The sequence below is a fragment of the Salmo salar genome, chromosome 19 (assembly GCF_965601325.2).
Source record: "Salmo salar chromosome 19, fSalSal1, whole genome shotgun sequence".
NCBI lineage: Eukaryota > Metazoa > Chordata > Actinopteri > Salmoniformes > Salmonidae > Salmo > Salmo salar.
In genome coordinates, this window is record NC_138309.1 from 15,628,650 (window position 1) to 15,649,418 (window position 20,769).

At 42.2% G+C, this 20,769-nt stretch overlaps 1 protein-coding gene across 2 annotated transcripts in view; it reads left to right on the forward strand.

Annotated features, from left to right (window-relative positions):
* The first annotated feature begins 1,185 nt into the window (after positions 1–1,185).
* The window catches only part of itprid1 (ITPR interacting domain containing 1), a 33,165-nt gene continuing 13,581 nt past the window's right edge, over positions 1,186–20,769 (forward strand). The window contains exons 1-12 of one of the 2 annotated variants that reach the window (XM_014157402.3): positions 1,186–1,474; positions 2,577–2,709; positions 7,073–7,118; positions 7,392–7,432; positions 9,494–9,547; positions 11,340–11,388; positions 12,398–12,475; positions 12,746–12,948; positions 13,492–14,012; positions 14,205–14,265; positions 18,427–18,539; positions 18,732–20,483. In XM_014157402.3, coding sequence (XP_014012877.2) covers positions 1,448–1,474; positions 2,577–2,709; positions 7,073–7,118; positions 7,392–7,432; positions 9,494–9,547; positions 11,340–11,388; positions 12,398–12,475; positions 12,746–12,948; positions 13,492–14,012; positions 14,205–14,265; positions 18,427–18,539; positions 18,732–20,483 — 3,078 coding nt within the window. In that variant the 5' untranslated portion in view covers positions 1,186–1,447. Of the gene's footprint in view, positions 1,475–2,576; positions 2,710–7,072; positions 7,119–7,391; positions 7,433–9,493; positions 9,548–9,574; positions 10,697–11,339; positions 11,389–12,397; positions 12,476–12,745; positions 12,949–13,491; positions 14,013–14,204; positions 14,266–18,426; positions 18,540–18,731; positions 20,484–20,769 lie in introns of those variants that run through there. The other variant, XM_014157407.3, reaches the window with a different exon arrangement.

The window sequence follows — 20,769 nt, forward strand, 5'->3', positions numbered from 1 at the left end:
TTCAAGTATTTAGTGTTTGCATTTTGTTTCACGGTAATAAAATATGTGGAACTACGAACACGCTGCATTTTGGTCCGATCCTTTGAACAGCCGTGACAACTCATCATTCCCAGCGCTTAATTATGTTCCAAAACAAATGCGATCACTTTTAAACCTGGTTCAAACTCCTCCCACCGGGGTAACGTGGGCTAGATAAACAAACCCCCTCAGTGTGTTAATTCAACACTGAAAAGTGTTGACCTGTACAGACACTGGACCAGCGTTAAATTTAACACTAGCTAGGTTTCTGTCCAATTGGCAACAGATTTTCATGCCAGTATTCTCAAATCTGCATAAAAACTAAACGCATTTTCCCACCAAAGATGTTTCCATCAAATTGACTTGTTGCAGATAAAAGCGAGACTGCCCACTCCGATATTGGCATGTGCTCTCTAGTCAACAGCGCCCAGATAGAGTATATATATCCAGTTACTGTGTCTGGGCGCTGTTGGCTAAAGCGCATGTATAGTGTCCAGAATACTGAGCCAGTTACAGTAAGACAAACCACCAAATGGTATTTGAACCATGCAATAAAAAGGAAATCATTGAAATTGTCATATAAATTGATAACATACCTATAATATGATTTTCTTTCTTCTAAAAAAATTATTATTTTTATTTGTCAAATGGCACCCAAGCATCGATGATCATGTCACCAGAATAAGACCCTCGATATTTATTGGAAAGGAGCATCAAGCTCATCACCTTGCACTTTCACCACCCTGTGACGTTTATCATAATTTGTTTAATCTGTAGCCTAATAAACTGCATGCTTTCCTGACCAGTCGTGGTGGGAGGACCACACAACATGTCATGGCATGACTCCAAGTTATTATATCAACATTTGCGCATAAATGCGTTTCCAACCAACATTTCTCGGATAATTCATTTTACCACAAAAGATCACACCCTGTCTAGTATATTTTGTTTTATCAACATTTGGAAAGTTTACCGAAAAATGTTCTGTTTCTATCAGGTCTGTCATGAAAGTTTTTATCCAACATGTACTTTACTCGCTTATGAAGGTTGGATGGAAACCTGGTTAGTGTCAGTGTTGATTTAACCCTGGATTATTTGCTGTGCACACACACTGAAACCAACAGGGGGTTCACTTTGGTGTTTCATTCTAGGCCTTAGTTGTTCCTTGTCGTTTCATTATGCAGCAAATATCAAGCTTCAGCTTTTTGTGCATGACTGTAATTTCCTCTTTAATGATTTTCAGTGTCACGTAGGTCATAAGATGTGCCTTGTCAGAAATTCTATCGAGGTATAAAGTCGAGTTCCTATTTGCATGTGACTTTTATTTGAGAAACCAAATTGAACTGTAGCTTGTAATGTATAGCATGCAATTATGCAAAGTACAAACTGCGGACAACAGGGACTGTTGTCATCGGTGCACTGAGTTTGAATGCAGTGGCGGCCACGGATACATCATGTAAGTCTATTCATTCACAGGTGAATCCTTTCATTCTAATGAATCATGATATGTAGTTTTGTTCTGCACCTATTTTACTATTTCCTGATTGGTAATCTATTTTGACTGTCACAGTTTGAATGAACTTGAGCTATCATTTTTATAGGTACTATAAACTTTATGAAGAACTAGGGTATATTTAGTATTATGTTAACCATAGGAAGAACTTAGCCAACACTGTGTCAACCAATTTCTCTTTCCAGAGTTTTTGCTAGATGTGTCTTGGTTGAAGGAAGTGAGACTAGCCTACGTTATGAATGTCAGTGGTGTTTTGGACATTTTGCAAGTGTTGGATTTCAAATATAATCTCTTCTTAGTAACTTAAATGTTTAAAAAGTTTATTGAAACATGGTAATCCACACTGAGTATAAATGACTTTAAGTGGAAGTGACTGGCATTATAAAAGCCCAAAATCCTCCTGGAATATGTCTTGAAATGAGTCTGTTTCCTGTATCAAGTATTTGCCAATGCAGTTTACGATTCACAGTGTCCAAAATACTGACCCAGTTACAGTAAGACAAACCACCAAATGGTATTTGAACCATGCGATAAAAAGGAAATCAATGAAATTGTCATATAAATTGATAACATACATATAATATGATTTTCTTTCTTCTATAGAAGTGACTGAGGCTTCTGACTATCACCTATAGCTTACGCCAGAAAATAGACCATCCAGTCTGACTGATTGACTTCTACTTCCTGCTGGGAATAGAAGGGGGAGGTTGAACTTGAGATAGAGTTCCTGAAAAAGCACATCCCTTTGGCAAGAGCTGCTCGTAACCGATAAACACTGGGACAGGAAACGATGAAAACATTTAAATAAGCCAGCAGGAAACAATATTTCTGTGTGTGTCAGAGAAGCAGGGGTGAGCTGTGATGTGTTCGCTGTTGAAGTTTTGACATCATTTGCATCTCTTTCATGACTGGCATGTTTACTAGTGTAGATAGTGTAGCCTGGATGCCTGGGTGCAACCCGATCCTGTGGTGTTTGCTTGAGCCTCATGTTGCAGTGGATTTTCAGGTTGACTGACGGTCGGTGTTGTGTGGTTCTGATCTTCAGAGAGACACCAGGATGGCAACTGAAGGGGCCACAGAGAAGAGAGCCAACTTGGTGGCATCTAAAGTCATGTGGAGTAACAGGGATGACGTACCTATGTCAGCACCAGAACGGTCACATGGCAGTGACAGAGCTGGTAAGACCTCTTTCCTATAGTCTATTGTTCTGTAGATTGCAGATTTTCAATTTGAGGAATATGACACTGTTTAGAAAACTGTGCGATATTAGAGACTGTAGATTACATTTTTGGAACTGTCTAGAATCTCTATATCTATGTATTTGACTCAGACCTTGGCAGAAAATACCAGCTTTTCAAATACTAATTATAGTCGAATATATTTTATATTGAGTTTCAACTAAAAGGCAACTATTTTCCTTGATATTCAAATAAAGGTCTCAGAAAAACAAATAATATTTGAAGGTAAACAAAAAAATATTTATTTGATGGCTGACAAATATTTCAAGAAGAACCAAAAAGTACAACAGTTAGTTGAATTAGTCTAAATATATGATCATAACCACATGTTTTGGAGGGCTCTTAGATAGGAATCTTAGTATAGCCTATAGCCTAGAATTAAATTCATGAGGGAGATGGATTCACCTCAATATTAGAGTAGACCACTTTTGCAGCTTCAAAACGGAAAACAAATATATTTTCATAATGAGGTACATAAGGTAATACAATAACACTTGACATAAAGTTCTTATAAAAGTATAGTATCTTTGCGATCAGGGCCTGCCACACTGCAGCCTAGGATTGTCCAGGAATGGTTCCACGAACATGACAGTGAATTCAGCCTCCTGCAGTGGCCTGCCCAGTCACCAGATCACAATTCAATTGAGCTTTTGTGGGATGAAATGGAATGAGCTCTTCTGAGTAGAGATACACTACCAGCCAACTTGACACAACAGTGGGAAACATTGAAGTCAACATGGGCTAGCATCCCTGTGGAACGTGTTCGACACCTTGTAGAGTCCATGCCCTGACAAATTGAAGATGTTTTGAGGGCAAAATATTAGGAAGGTGTTCCTAATGTTTTGTACAACCGGTGAAGATGAACCTTGAGGGTTCTATCCCTACCCCAGAGTTTAATGGGAATTTTTTTAAACAACCACTAACAAGAGCTAACCCAGTCACATCAAACTCTGAAATGACAGCTAACATTCACTTTTCATTTGTTTCAGCTATTTCGCATTGACATTTATATCCATATGAATGATGTTGCTGTATGATTTCACCTGGTCAGAACAATGGCTAGCTGACATCACACACCGATCTCTTTGGTGGGGGAAGATCAAATTCATATTTTATTAACATTGTGGTTGAGGTCTGAGTGGCAAACAGCAAGGTTCATACAAACCTGTACTGTTGCAAACTAAATGCTAGCTGGAAGAAAGAGGAAATGCTGTGTTTAATAAAAGCATACACTCTTAGATAAAAAGGGGTTCTATATAGAACAGGGGTCTCCAACCTTTTCTAGTATGGGAGCTACTTACAAAAAATAAACCTGGCAAGCTACACATTTTTTTCTAGCTTTCAAATAGGTACCCCCAAATAATGTTTTATATTTTCCCAAATTATGTTCTCAGTAAACATTTTCCTGGTTTTAGATTTATGGGTTTTTCAATCTTAAAATTACAATCGTTCATTGAGAAACAACGAAATTGGATGTTCTAAGTCTATGTCAAGGGGTTATTTGTTATTGTAGTTTGGTCAGGACGTGGTAAGGGGTGTTTGTTTTATGTGGTTCGGGGTTTGTTGGGCTATGGTATTATGTAAGAGGGGTGTTTGTTTAGAGTGTTCCGGGGTTTTTGGTCTATGTTCTAGGTTAGTGTTTTTCTATGTTCAGTCTAGTTTTCTACTTCTATGTTTAGGGTTTGTTGATTGACCTTCAATTGGAGGCAGCTGTTCCTCGTTGCCTCTGATTGAAGGTCCTATGTATAGGGGTGTTTTTGTAATGGGATTTGTGGGTAGTTGTCTCCTGTTTTGTGTCTGGGCAGGACAGGACAGGACAGGACAGGACAGGACAGGACAGGACAGGACAGGACAGGACAGGACAGGACAGGACAGGACAGTTTAGTGTCGTTCGTTGTTTTGTATATGTGTTTTTCCTTCTTTTCAATAAACAAAGAAGATTAGTAAACACGTTCCCACTACACCTTGGTCTACTCCTTACGACGCCTGTTACAGTCAATGCTTAAATCACATAATAGTTTTTTTTTTAGGTCTGGAAGAAGGTCTGGAACAAATGTAGATTTTGATAGTAATTCCCCTTTGATTACGCATCTGGCCCTTTAATTGTGCATCTAGCAAGTGAGGAATGTGCATCTATTGTGCCGGTCTAGTGATGGTTCTGTACTGCTGCTGCTCGTTTCATGGCAAAGTTTGCAAATAATAGATACAAACGATATACTTACTCATGATATACTTCTGCCAGGTAAGCCTACTTTGCAGTTAACATTTAATTGAGAAGGTTTTGGGGAAAGTATTTCTGTCGACCTACAAGACCGCTTATCATATAGACTGGATACACACAGAGTGATAGACAAATGAACACACCACACAGATGTGCAATATTGCTGGAAATTAACTGGCAGATATTGTGTTAGACTTGGCTATTTAAGCCAATAGTGGCTAACCAGGGGTGGGATACTGTCAATGTTGAGTTGATAGAGCCCAACAGTGGAGGTGTCATAATACCCATAAAACCTAGAGGTCAAACAGGGAAATGGTTCCAATCGTTTTTCCACCATTCATTTTTCCCATAGGGGATTTTAGAAACACTTAAAATAAGGGCTGTGTTTCTTGAAGGCTTACTCTGGCAGGACGTTTTGATAACTATGTAAATATCTCTCGTACAAGGTGACTTTCATCAATATATTGAGTTCCATTTATACTCAGATTCAAAAAGGCGATTAGCATCAACTTGGATATAATGCAAAACTACAAATCCCTGCAAGCCATCTCGAGCGGTCACATTTGCTAACAGGTATTGTGTCAATTTAAAACTTGCGCAAGAGAGTTTGAAGAATTGTCCATTTAAACAAATGTAGCCAATTTATTTATTACTACATTTAGCTAACATTAAATAGTTCAACCAGAGATTCTTACCTTTGCCTCTGTTTGGCGGTCTTGTCCAGATCATCATGGCATTTGTGGTTCTTTATGATAGCCACATTTTTTTGTTGGGGGGGGGGGGGGTTAAATACAGGCGATTATATTGATAAAAGTCACCTTGTCCTAGAGAGATTTACACAGTCATTAAAACGTCAGGCCAGGGTAAGACTACACGAAACACAGCCCTTATTGTAAGTGTTTCTAAAATCCCCTATGGGAAAAATGAATGGTGGAAAAACAATTGGAACCTTTCCCTTTTTGACCGTTAGGTTTTATCAGTATTATGACTCATACTGTGGTACTCTATTACATAGTAGTTGGGAGCTTGCGGTGTCTGATACTTGTGAGATTTGTTTATGACTGTTTGCAGTAGAACATGTGAAAGTTGCATGTACTTTAATAGTGGCCCAGCGGCTAAGGAGTTGTACCTGTGGCCGAAAAGTATCCGGTTCAAATCCTGGGCCGGGTTCTGAAAACTGGAGGGCTACTGGGTTCACATCCTCAAAACATTCCCCTACCATTGGGCCCTTGAGCAAGTCCCTTCAAATAATAAAAAATAATGAAAAATACACAACATGCTCTCCATCCAAGACCCATTGTTGTTTGCTGTAACTAATGGACTGTATTGTATTGTAAAGTCAGTCACTGTTGACATAGGCCATCATTCAAATAAAGAGATGCCTCCCTGGACACCAAGATTCAAGTTTTTAATGTCACATGCACAAGTACAGTGAAATGCCTTTCTGCAAGCTTTTATCCCAACAATGCGGCAATCAATATCAATATAATGCTATAAAGTATAGTAGAACAAAAACACAAGAAATATAAATAAGAAGAACATGACAAAGTAAGCTATATACCAGTGCATATTTCCAAACTATGTTTGCATATAATGCCAATAAATTCTAAAAAGTATGCTGGTATTCTTTTGTCCATTGTTTAATTGTGTATTAAATTATGTCCGTAGCTAAAAATATGACTATTTAATGAATAGTAGTTGCTACATGGCCACAGGAAAATGTTTAGTGATGGGGGTGCTGCATATTTTTTGTCGACCCCCTAATTTATCAGCACCCCTACTTCACGAGGCTATGAGTAGCCATAATTCATAAAAGGCACCATACAGGGTTCTATATGGAACCATTTTGGTTCAGTGAAGAAAAACCTATAGGATTCTGATCAAAGAACCCCATAAAAGCGTTCCATATAGAACTTTTAGGGGTTCCATATATGAAGCAAGCGACAGAACCCTTTTTGGTTTGATAAGGAACCTTTTTTTTCTAAGAGTGTACTTATCCCAGGTATGATTTCACATCCTATATAAAACTGATGAATGTTTCTTGGATGAGTCTTGATGGGTGTGTCCATGCCTTTTGTACAGGAATCTGTAGACAGAACAACGTCCAACAGTGGCTTAGAAGTCATGAGTGAGTATTAGGACGTCTATTTACATATGACAGATGTTTTGCTTTGTTGATGGAAAATATCTAGAATTCATTTCCACCAATATCTACACAGTGGACTTGGAGTTAATAGAGTTGTATTTTTTGTTTTATTGAACAGAGTTCATTTTCAGATAACTGATTGGGATTTCATAGCTCACTCCTTGCCTGTTTATTTTCCACATCTTTGTGTGCTGTTTGGGTTGGTTGTGAGCCTCCTGACTACCCCTCCTAATAGCGCTTGACGTTTACTTGCAGGGCGGATGCAAAACCAGACCACACCAGAGAAGCTGCAGCAGGTACGGCACATAGACATTTACTTTGATTTACTGGAGTTTAATACCAAGAAGGTTCATCTAAAAATGTTTGAGTAATTTCTCATGAGTCATTTGTTGTTAGTCCTGGTACAGTAGTAGTTCTATCTACAGTGTAGTTGCGCATTACGGTTATTTTGGTGACACTTCAGCTTAACACATTGAAGTACATTCAATATTAGCCATAGACCAGTAGTTACTGAAAGATGTTTGGATTTAAGTCAAGTTTAAACTTGAGCATGACATACCAACAGTTGATTTAGATTGAAACTGTTGGAAAATGTGAGTGTAAGAAATGTTACACTACAATACACTAAAGTCATTACAAAACCAATCAACTCATCCTGTTATGTAAAGGTTAAAAATCAAGCCTTAGTATAACAGAGATGATATATGGAAATGTATTTGTATACGTAACTTGGAATTGTCATATTCACCATACATGGGTGTTGTCTCTGGGTAATGAAGAGGTTGTGTAGCTAGAAAGGCAGAGACTCGGCAAGGCAGATAGATAGATTCAAACGACATGCAAACTAGGACCGTGAAAACCATGGGAACGACATCTTGTTATAAATATAACGATACAAGGCGAGACCCAGATGCAGACACGGGAGGTAGATGGTTTGAGCTCTGATATTTATTATAGTCCAAGGGGTAGGCAAAAGGCAGGTCGGGCACAGGCAAGAGTTCATAACCAGGTCAGAGTCCAAAACGGTACAGGCAGAATGGTCAGGCAGATGGGCACAGAGTCAGAACCAGGAAAACCAGAGACTTGGCAAACAAGATGAACTGGCACAGACAGACAGAAAACACAGGTATAAATACACAGGGGATAATGGGAAAGATGGGCAACACCTGGAGGGGGGTGGAGACAAGCACAAGGACAGGTGAAACAGATCAGGGTGTGACAATAAGTCTGTGCTGTAACCAACCAGCCCCTAAACATCCATTAAATGTCCTTTACTGTTGGTCTTAGCCATCACCGGTTTATTATGTCACACAAAACAAGACTGCTATTGTTGATTCCTCTATCACTTTCTTCTTCTGAGGTCATTTGTATCTGTTAGAAGCTGAGTACAGAAATACCAAGTCTGCCTCTTTTGTCAGACTTGGTATTTCAAGAATCAGACGGTGATGTTTGTTATCTCGTTCTGTGTTTGTGCTCTGTCTAATCTATATTTTACAGTAAGGGTGTATCCCAAATGGCACCCAATTTCCTAAGGGCCCTAGTCGAAAGTAAACTGAACAAAAATATAAATGCAACATGCAACAATTTCAATGATTTTACTCAGTTACAGTTCATACAAGGAAACCAGTCAATTGAAATAAATTCATTAGGCCCTAATCTATGGATTTCACATGACTGGTCAGGGGCGCAGCCATGGGTGGGCCAGGCCCAGCCAATCAGAATGAGTTTTTCCCACAAAAGGGCTTTATTACAGACAGAAATACTCCTCAGTTTCAGATGATCCCACAAGTGAAGAAGCCGGATGTGGAGGTCCTGGGCTGGTGCAGTTACACGCGGTTGTGAGGCCAGTTGGACATACTGACAAATTCTCTAAAATTACGTTGGAGGAGGCTTATGGTAGAGAAATTAACATTCAATTCTCTGGCAACAGCTCTGGTGGACCACAATTGTTAGCATGACAATTGCACGCTACCTCAAAACTTGAGACATCTGTGGCATTGTGTTGTGTGACAAAACTGCACATTGGCCTTTTATTGTCCCCCGCACAAGGTGTACCTGTGTAATGATCATGCTGTTTAATCAGCTTCTTGATATGCCACACCTGTCAGGTGGATGGATTATCTTGGCAAAGGAGAAATGCTCATTAACAGGGATGTAAACAAATTTGTGCCCAACATTTTAGAAAAATAAGCTTTTTGTGCAATGGAACATTTCTGGGATCTTTTATTTCAGCTCATGGAACATGGAACCAACACTTTACATGTTGCTTTTATATTTTTGCTCAGTGTAATATAGAGTATAGTACACTTTGGTGTTTTCTCTGAATCTCTTCTGTTTTTATGTTTAAAATATTACAGGGCTTCTTAAGAGGAACGCCAGCAGTGAGGATGACTTAGCGTTGGGCGTCGAAGGTAAATAGATCTTTCATCTTGTAGTCGTTGTTTTTAGGGTGACATGAACATCAGGTAGAACCGAGCCGAGGACAGAGGAGTAAGTTAAAAACAGGTTCTGTGGTTTTAAAACATCTCAATGATTTATCCACTGTGTGCTCAGAGGAACATTTGAGCTGTCTGAGAGTGGGTACACAATGAGAAAAATGTTGCTGAAGGCTGGTGTATTTAGGTGAGGGGGTAAAATATTGGCAGAGGAGAGGTGGTGTCTGTACTTCTTGCTAATCTCAGGGCTGAGCATCCAGCAGTAGACAGAGGGAGGGACAGTTAAGACCAGGATGAAAGTCTCAGAGACAGGGAGAAGACCATACCAGACCTGGGTTCAAATAGTGGTTGAAAACCTTCAAAATACTTTGAGCGTTTGCTCTAGCCTGCCTGGAATGCCTTGTGGTCTGGGTTTGGGACTGTTCTATTGGTTCATTAAGACGGGCAAGTGCAATCAAGCATGGATAAAGTATTTGAAATGATTAACTAGTATTTGAGCCCAGGTCTGGACTATACACACCTCCAGGCAGTTCACCCTAAACATGGCTAAGGAAAATCGCGCTGCTTAGCTTTGGCAAACACCACAGCAAATCTTATACAAACACAGCTAGGATCTGATGCTCACCAGTCCTCATTGACACCTACTGGGGGTGTGTGTGTGTGTGTGTGTGTGTGTGTGTGTGTGTGTGTGTGTGCCCGTGTGTGTACAGTAGCATTACTTCCACAGTATCCCTTCTTAGTCATCACTTAGGCTGGCCTCAGAATCAAATAAAATTGCAGTGAGACAGTAAAGGAAGAGAAGAAAGTGGAGAAGCAGGAGACAGGATGTCTTAGAAGGGACAGCCAAGGATATTTGGCATGAACCACTGTATTCTCCTCAGAGAGAGAGAGTACAGGGAGAACATGTCCTTACAGAGAGGAGAGGGGGTCAATTCCAGACACTGACCCAAGGAGAGATTGGTCTGTCCACTATCTCCTCCCAGGACTGGCTACTCAAGATATTAAAGGGATTGGCTACTTACAAAGGCCAGTCAACCAAAAGGGACTGCTGCCCCAAACCCTAAGGAAAGATTGATCAGACTACTCTATCTCCTCCAAGGTACTGCCAGTGTACTCAACAGAAAGGTAAGTCAACTGAAAAGAATGCTACCCCAAACTCAGATGTTAGATGGGAATATAGAGTTCAGTAGCTCTTGGCCTTGAAAAGCACCACCTTATCTGTGGATCAGGAGACCTGGTTATGTAACACCAAATGACATGGCACTTTAGGGAGTCAGCTCGGAACAGAACAGAACCCAATGGAATGAAATGGCATGCATCATCACCAACTTTCCAAACACTCATTTTAGAACTCTTCAGATGGAAGAACTTTGCGGAACGAGACCTGATATAAAATAAGAGTTGGATGTTGGAATCTTGGAGACATTCTTGGACAAAAAAAGTCCTGTGTAATGAAATAAAATAAAGCTTCGGCCGGCAGCACAGACCACTTTGTCCCTGTCACCATGCCAGGGTAAAATGGAGTCCCAACCTTGAATAGAGGTAGAGAGGACAGCCAAGAGAAAACACTGACTGAAAGAACACTAATGCCTAATATAGCTACTAAACAGAGCCATCCCAGACACAGGATGTGCTGAATTAGCAGTTGTGACTAGCAGAGACACAGTGGATAGCTAGCTCGTTGTCATTCATAGCAAGATATTCCAAATATTCAGCCTTGTTTGCTTTCAGGTCTAGATTATTTGTTTTGTTTTTTTCTCTTCCTCAGCGTCTTTATATGGTAAACAGGGAGTGAGGACCGTCCAGGAATTTCTGAGGTAAGGAACATTCCCTCTCTACTGTCCTGTCGGCTGGTTGCTGTCAAACTTTTGGCGCATTGAAATGAATTACAACAGAGGGTCTATACATTGCGAGATTACACATCCATGTATAAATAATTTGTCTGTCACATTTGATGTTATGTTATCCAATATTTAACTTGCATATATGATTACTATGCATAAATGGGTTAAAATGTTTTATTGACCCCATAAAAATACTAACATTTCTCTCAAAGTGAGGTTAGATTGATGTGATCAAAAATAAAATATGTTCAAACTCTGAACACCCTCACCCTGGGCTAATTTTCAGTCACTTGTCATTAACTGACTGGTAGTGAAGGGAGCTGGCTTGATTGACAGATGTTGTCATAAGTTATGAATAATGTTCACATGATACATGCCCACCTGCCAGTGACTCCTATTTACCATGCAAATATAAGAGACTCACCTGACCTTCACAGAAACAGATGGGATACATCCTGAATGACACCCTATTCCCTATACAGTGCACTAATTTTGACCAGGACCCATAGGGCACTATGTAGGGCATAGGGTGCCATTTGGGACGCAGACATGGATGAAGGGATGGTTTGCATGAAACAAGAGTGATGACATAGACATAGATATGACACGACGAGGAGGAGAATAATATGAGATGATTGTTGCGTAGTGAACAGCAGAGACAACTCTAAACAGGGTTTAGATGAAGGAATGTGTGTGTGGAGATGACAGTGAGAGCAGTGTTAATTCAGATTATTGATCCATTCTGTTATGGTGCATTGTAGTATTATGCAGAAAAGCGTTCTATCATGTCTTTGTCTGTAGAAGGATGAGTGGCTAGCTTGTATGGAGACATGAGAATCAGAGACCGTTTGCACCGGTGTTCTTTCATGTCTTCACCTTTTGGAGGAATAAATGGCTAAAGGAACACATACCTAAGATGAGAGTCTAGATTCAGAGACTGTTGTCCTTCTATGACCATGTCTGTGTCTCCGTCATGGTCCAGGAGTTCCAGGTCCAGCCCAGTTCTCACCAGGTGGAACAGCTTGACCTCAGCCTTCTCAGCACAGTCAGCTCCACTCAGGTTAGTCATGCTGCCAACTCCAGGCGCTCTTTTGTTAACCAGTATTTATCCTTATTGAAGCGGTGAGGATCTGAGGCTGGATTGCAATTGCAACATACTATGCAATAACTGGCATGAGGTGATGTACGTTTACAGAAAGTGTGCATCCCTCTGTGTGCATGCTTGTGTGTGTGTGCGTTTGCATGCCTGCCTGTGTGCTTGTGTGTTTGTGTCTGCAAGCTCATGTGCATGTGTATTTATATGAATGTGTGCATTTGTGTGTTATCCCAGTGTAATGGATGTGCTGAATCTGTGGAGTGACGACCCAGAGGAGGTCCTACTAGATCTGGGCTTCGGCTGTGACGAGCCTGACATCTCTGGACGGATCCCTGCCCGCTTCATCAACAACCAGTCCAGCGCCCGGGGAATCAACATCCAGGTGTTCCTGGACGCCCAGAAGAACCGCATGGACATAGAGAACCCTGATGTCAGCAGTAAGGGATGTTACACTGTAAACATACTCCTCAGACATTCTGTCATGTGCTCTTAATACACTGAAAACATACTGTAGATACCTTGACATGCTGTCATTCTCTTTATACACTTTACAAATACTGTACTGTAGTTATGTCATGTGCTGTCATATGATGTTTAAGCTAGCCACATACATGTTCTAGCTCCAGGAACCTTGGCAACTACTGGCATGAACATGGTCATGGGATTCTTTTTGTGCTTTATGTGTTGAAACTGTTGTGTATCCAGTGTCCTCTCTGGTGAGAACACCGTGCATTTATTCCACCTGATGGAGACAGTCCTATAAGACTGATAACATGGTTAGCTGGTTTGCCAACTTTGCATCTGTCAACCACAGATAAATGTTAACAATCTCCTTCTCTCCTTCTCTCCTTCTCTCCTTCTCTCCTTCTCTCCTTCTCTCCTTCTCTCACTCACTCACTCACTCACTCACTCACTCACTCACTCACTCACTCACTCACTCACTCACTCACTCACTCACTCACTCACTCACTCACTCACAGATAGGTTCAGGCAGTTGGAGGTGCTGCAGCAGGTTACCACTGCATTCTCATCCCTGGTCGGTGGTGCGTCTACAGACTCCGTCTCCGAGAGCGGAGTTCCAGCTTTAGCTTCAGCCGGGGCCAGGGAGAAGAGGAAGAGAATGGGCATGCTGCTCCGCCGGGTCTCCAGAAAAACCCTCAGCCAAACCCAGTTTCAGACACAAAACCAGACCCAGGACTCCCAGGACACAAACCCCACTCCCCACAGTCCTGTAACCCACTTACCGCAGCCCCTGGCTGGCCTCCCTGACAGGCGGACCCCGCTGAAACGAGCCAGACAGGGCCTGGCTGAGAGTATATGTCTGACCCCGCTGGCAGAGGAGCAAGGCCTAGCCTCGGAAGCACCAGAGCCCCACTCGGTCCACCAGGAGGGTGCACTCTGGCTGGAGGTGGGGAAGGAGTATCAACCCCTGATCTCCAGTGGTATTCCAACCAGAAAGAAAAGTCCTGGGGAGGCCAGGGAGTCCTTTGAGATGGAGGAGGTAAATGTCAAAGTGTCACTTCAAGTTAAAAGAATCTGGTGGTTTAACGTTTGTGGAAAGGGGTATAGTATACTGAAATGTCTTGAATTACCTCTTGCATTGTGTTGCTTCATTTTCCAGATTAAACTGTGTAACTGTAGTTGTACTACATATGTATATTGAGCTATATATTTGTGTTTTCTTCCATGTCAGATCCAGAGCTTTGATGAGGGCAGTATTTCTGGGAGCTACATGGGAGCATCCGACACCACAGGTATGTGCACCACTGTTTTAACACTCACATTTCTCCAGTCCATTTTCCTGGTTTCTATAGTTCTTGTCAGTGGTTTATGTGAGGTTTACAACTAAGATCTTAAACAGTAGCTTGTCTTTCATTAGTGTATATTTTAAAGAGCGCTAATGACATGGAAAGTATTCCCCTGCCTTGCTGTGGATGTTTCTCTCATGATTTAAGTGTTAAAAAGTAACCTACTAAAACAGTCCTCTAGCTTTGTAAACACAATTCTCTCCCTCGACCAGATAAAAGCTCTCTTTATCCAATGTCTAGGTTTATTTTTAAACTCTGTTGGCCCACCTTCAGCATGGTACAATCTCCTATGGTGAAAAAATGCAAATATACTGTAGCAATTAGAGTGCCATCATTTTCATAAGGGGTTTTAAAACAAGATACCGACCAACAGTGGCGGTCGGTGCCGTTTAACATTAGGGAGATTTCATTTTTTTGAGCATGGCCTTATTTCTATTACATCATATTAGATGACTGTCATTCATATTCCATTTACCCAGCTCAATGTAACATTGATAGGTTTAGGCTACTACCTGATACTCCAGGCTGTATCACATCTGGCCGTGATTGGGAGTCCCATAGGGCGGCGCACAACTGGCCCAGCGTCGTCTGGGTTTGGCCGGGGTAGGCCGTCATTTTAAATAAGAATTTGTTCTGAACTGACTTGCCTAGTTAAATAAAGGTTCAATTAAATTCTCAAGTGTTCCCTATACCCATCATGAGGTTGCAACAACCTAGCCTACAAATGGAAGTTTATAATGTGCACCGGTTGAGAGACAAATTGGAGTAATCAAGGTGACAGGCAGTTACGCATTCAATATGGCCATGGACACTTGTCTGCAAATAGCTAAACTGGGGTGTTGTTATTAGTCCAAACAGTTGTAAAACGTAGTTTCTATTGGACAAATTCAGGTAGAACCCCCCCCCCCCCCCACCTTGTTTCGTTTAAGAAACGTTTTGCAACAGAATCGGAGGAAGGAATACACCCCTGTTCACCCGTACACACAGTTCACTTTCATAGCAGCCACATACAGCATCATCATCACTTTGCTCATTGCATAATTCCTTCTCGCATCTACCAGCCCCCCTCCGCTCACATTTTTCCCTTCAGTACATAACAGCTGTATGTGACCAGGCACAAAAACCTCTCCAAGCCAAACCTTCATACTACACAAACTACATTGTCACCATACTAACGTTATAGTCAACAGACTAGAACTAACGCATTAGTTAACCAACAATCCAATTCATGTGTACAATCATGCAGTACAGCAAGCAGTTTAGCAGTTACACCGGTGGCCCCCTGGTGGCAATACATTTATAAAACTGAAAGCTTACCTTGACTTGGAAGAGTTTCAGTGTTGGATAGCCTTAGCCAGCTAACATAAACAGCATTCCTCTCTGAGTCAGGTTGTTGAGTAAGCTAAATTAGCTGCATTAGCTAAGTATGTGAAAGGTAAACAAAGGAAAAAAATATACCACGAAATATACAGTGCCTTGCAAAAGTATTCATCCCCCTTGGTGTTTTTCCTATTTTGTTGCATTACAACCTGTAATTTAAATTTATTTTTATTTGGATTTCATGTAATGAACATACAAAATAGTCCAAATTGGTGAAGTGAAATTAAAGAAATAACTTGTTTCAAAAAAATATAAAACAGAAAAGTGGTGCGTGCATATGTATTCTGTATTCTGCCTTCCCTGTAGCTCAGTTGGTAGAGCATGGTGTTTGCAACGCCAGGGTTGTGGCTTCGATTCCCACGGGGGGCCAGCACAGAAAAAAACAATTATGAAATGTATGCGTTCACTACTGTAAGTCGCTCTGGATAAGAGTGTCTGCTAAATGACTAAAAATGTATTCACCCCCTTTGCTATGAAGCCCCTAAATGAGATTTGGTGCAACCAATTACCTTCATAAGTCACATAATTAGTTAGATTGCACACAGGTGGGCTTTAAGTGTCACCTGATCTCAGTATATAAACACCTGTTCTGAAAGGCCCCAGAGTATGCAACACCACTATGCAAGTGGCAACATGAAGACCAATGAGCTCTCCAAACAGGTCAGGGACAAAGTTGTGGAGAAGTACAGATCAGGGTTGGGTTATAAAAAAAGATCAGAAACTTTGAACATCCCATGGAGCATCATTAAATCCATTATTAATAAATTGAAAGAATATGGCACCACAACAAACCTGCCAAGAGAGGGCCACCCACAAACTCACGGACCAGGCAAGGAGGGCATTAATCAGAGAGGCAACCAAGAGACCAAAGATAACCCTGAAGGAGCTGCAAAGCTTCACAGCAGAGATTGGAGTACCTGTCCAAAGGACCACTTTAAGCCGTACACTCCACAGAGCTGGGCTTTATGGAAGTGGCCAGAAAAAAAGCCATTCCTTAAAGAAAAAAATAAGTGAACACATTTGGTGTTTGCCAAAAGGCATGTGGGAGACTCCCCAACCATATTGAAGAAGTTACTCTGGTCAGATGAGACTAAAATTGAGCTTTTTGGCCATCAAGGAAAATGCTGTGTCTGGCGCAAACCCAACACCTCCCATCACCATCCCCACAGTGAAGCATGGCGGTGGCAGCATCATGCTGTGGGGATGTTTTTCATTGGCAGGGACTGGGAAACTGGTCATAATTGAATGATGGCGCTAAATACAGGGAAATCTGTTTCAGTCTTCCAGAGATTTGAGACGGACGGAGGTTCACCTTCCAGCAGGACAATTACCCTAAGCATACTGTTAAAGAAACACTCGAGTGATTTTAGGGGAAGCATTTAAATGTCTTGGAATGACCTAGTCAAAGTCCAGACATCAATCCAATTGAGAATCTGTGGTATTTTTTTTTTTACCTTTTATTTAACTAGGCAAGTCAGTTAGGAACAAATTCTTATTTTCAATGATGGCCTAGAAACAGTGGGTTAACTGCCTTGTTCGGGGGCAGAACAACAGATTTGTACCTTGTCAGCTCGGGGGATTCGAACTTGCAACCTTTCGGTTACAAGTCCAACGCTCTAACCACTAGGCTACGCTGCTGCCCATATGACTTGAAGATTGCTGTACACCAGCGGAACCCATCCAACTTGAAGTAGATGGAGCAGTTTTGCCTTGAAGAATTGGAAAAAAGCTCAGCGGCTAGATGTGCCAAGCTTATAGAGACATAACCCAAGAGACTTGCAGCTGTAATTGCTGCAAAAGGTGGCTCTACAAAGTATGGACTTTGCAGGTAGGCATGTTTATTACTTGCTTGTTTCACAATAAAAAATATTTAGCATCTTCAAAGTGGTGGGAATGTTGTGTAAATCAAATGATACACACCCCCCCAAAACATTTTATTTTAATTCCAGGTTGTAAGTCAACAAAATAGAAAAAGGGCCAAAGTGGGTGAATACTTTCGCAAGCCACTGTAGCTCTCTCTGCTGCTTCTCCTTAATTTTTAAAGAAATTAGCTATTGTCTTTCTCTCTCTTTGAGTCACCTACTCACCACACTTAGCTGTAGCTTATGCTTTCAGTACTAGACTCACTATCTGATCCTTTGATTGAATGGACAAGATGTTAGTTCATACTACAAGAGCTCTCATAGACTGGAGGACGTCCTCTGGAAGTTGTTATAATTACTGTGTAAGTATATGGAAGGGTGTGAGAACCATGAGCCTCCTAGGTTTTGTATTGAAGTCAAAGTGCCAGAGGAGGATGAAAAATAGCTGTCCTCCGGTTACACCATGGTGCTACCCTAGAGGGTGCTGTTGAGGCTACTGTAGACCTGTTTATTGCAAAACAGTTTGTTTTGATCAGTTATTTGGTGATGTGAATATATTTAGTATAGTTTTGTCTAAAAAGGATAACTTTTTAAAATGTTTTTCTGAAATTCACTGAGTAGGATGGTCCTCCCCTTCATCCTCTGAGGAGCCTCCACTGCTAACAGAATAAGCAAATTGTGTCCTAACTTTTAGTTGATTCACCAGGCAAAGGTAAAGTTCTGTTTATTGCCCTGAGTCATAGTTCTCCTTTATACTCCAGATGAGTCTGATTGAAGGATATGATTAAAGTGATGTAATTTTCCATGAACTTTCTTTCTCTCCCCCTCTCCCCTCCCTCTACTCTCTTCCCCCTTCCCTATGTAGCAGTGTGTGTGATGAGGACTAACAGCTGCCAGTCTGACAGCAGTGGCTTCCTGGAAGAGCCCTTCATCCCTTCCATTACCCAGCATCCCTCACCTGGACCCGAGCTCATGAAGGTTACACAGATAACATTCTAGAAGTGCAACAATCTAGGCGTGTTACTTTAAGTTATTGCTACTAATTTATATACTTCACCAGCCCAAATTATTAAAATATAATATTGAATTGATATTCTGTCTATTTCATGGTGCACAATTTAAGAGGTCATTCATTAATTTAAACTGACAGTGTTTGGTTGTTGTTTAAAGGCTTTGTCGGGAATATTTGGAGGCAGCACTGACAGCCAGATCACTGTAAAAGGAGCTTCACCCCCCTCGTCCCCCCCATCCACTTCCCTGGACCCTTCCCCTCCTTCCCTCTCCATGTGCCACCCAAGACCCGAGTCTCCTCTATACAGACCAGAGACAACAAGCCCTACAGAGGAGACACCCAGACACCAGGATTCCCCCACACCCCACTCCCTCTCTGATGCCTTGGAGATGACTAACTCTGCTTTTGGAGCCAGGCCAAGCCTAATGGAAAACACTGTCACTGAGGAAGATGGATTCTCTTCGGCCTGCGGTTCACCTTGTCATAAGCCAGACTCTCCGTTACGGCACGTTATTATTATCATGAAAACAGATAGAGAAACAGAACACTTTACTGTGGAATCAGAGGAAGCTGTTCCAATAGGAGGAGAGGAAAAGGACATAGCGGAACAAAGTGGCAATGTTCAGACAGGAACAGAGGCTGTTGGTGATCAGGACACCGATTGTTATGGGTCACATGAAGGCTCTCGGATGAACTCGGTAGCTCTGGTGCAGATGAAGAAAGAGACAGAGATGAAGACGAAAGTACAGATTAGTTCTGGTTTGGAAGGTCCAGTGTTGGGTCCTGTTGCTGTTCCTGAGGTGGTGAATCAAGGCTCTGAGACTGGATCTGTTTGTCAGGACCGGTACTCTGAAGATCCTCTATTAGGATCTGACCCTAACTTCTCAGCAGAGCCTCTCCCTGCCTCCTCTCTCCCCCCAGCAGAGCCTCTCCCTGCCTCCTCTCTCCCCCCAGCAGAGCCTCTCTCTGCCTCCCTCCCCCCAGTGCACTGGGAAACAGGTGGCTCAAAGATTTCAGAGGGATCCTCAAGCTTGGTTGTCCAAGAGCCTGTCCCACCACTATATCAACCAGCAGACCCATCGACAGACCCACCTCCAGGCCCAGCTTTAACCTCACCTTCAGAGCAAGTGTCACCTCCATCCCCACCACCATCTCCATCCCCAGCCTCGTGGCCACACCAACCTCCAGCCTCAGCTTTTCCGGCAGCATCCAGCTCATCTCCAACCCAAGCCCATTCCCCAATCCCAAACCATTCTCTATCAGCCCTAACCACAACACCAACCCCATCCTCAATTCCAAACTCGCCATCAGCCCATTCCTTAACCGTAGCTCCATCTCAAGCCCCAACTCCACTCGTCCCCCACAGTGGTGCTTTCAGGTCAGGCCGGTCTGTGTCTGTCCAGATGCCCTCCTCCCTGCCCTCTGTCTCCCACTCTGCCCTCCGGAGAGGTGGCGTCCCCCACACCCCCTCCCCGCTCGGCCCTTCCTTCGAGCCCCGCCCCCTGACTGACCTGACGCTCCGGCAGAGGCGGAACTCCTTCTCCAGGAAGGCGTGGTCAGATGCTGATGTCTCCCACTTTGCAGAACACAGAAACACTGCGGTTGCCATGGGAAAGGCAGTCATGACACCTGAGATGATATCCCTCCTGTCCCCCGTCCCCTCCCTGTCATCGTCCAATCGGTGGCTGTCTCGCGACGGTTCACGAAGATCCGGAAGTTTCCAGATGAAGTCCACCTCCTTGGACACGGGGCTGTGGCAGGAGGAAGAGGGGGATGAAGTGGGGGATGAGGATAGACGGTGGGAACGAGCCCTGTTCTCTGGGCTTTCCTGCTGCTGCTCCTGTGATAACCGCTGTAGCTGCTGTTCTCAGAACAATCACCTCAAACCATCCTCCGTTTCAGCTTTCCCTGTAAGTAACACACACAATTCAGTTACTCTCTCTTTGGCAAACCTTCAATTGATTCACACAGGATAATATACGAACAAATACAAGACTAAATAACTAAAATAATGCAGCCTCACCCATGAAAATGTCTGCAACAAAAGTGCCCTTTCTATGGCTACGTCTGATCATTAAAAGAGTTATTCAATTCCTTATCTGTATATTTATAGAATATTTGAGGAGGCATTGAGGCACATCACATGTGTTTTTCCTGTTGACATGATGAACAAATCCTCTTTGCATGTTAGAATCT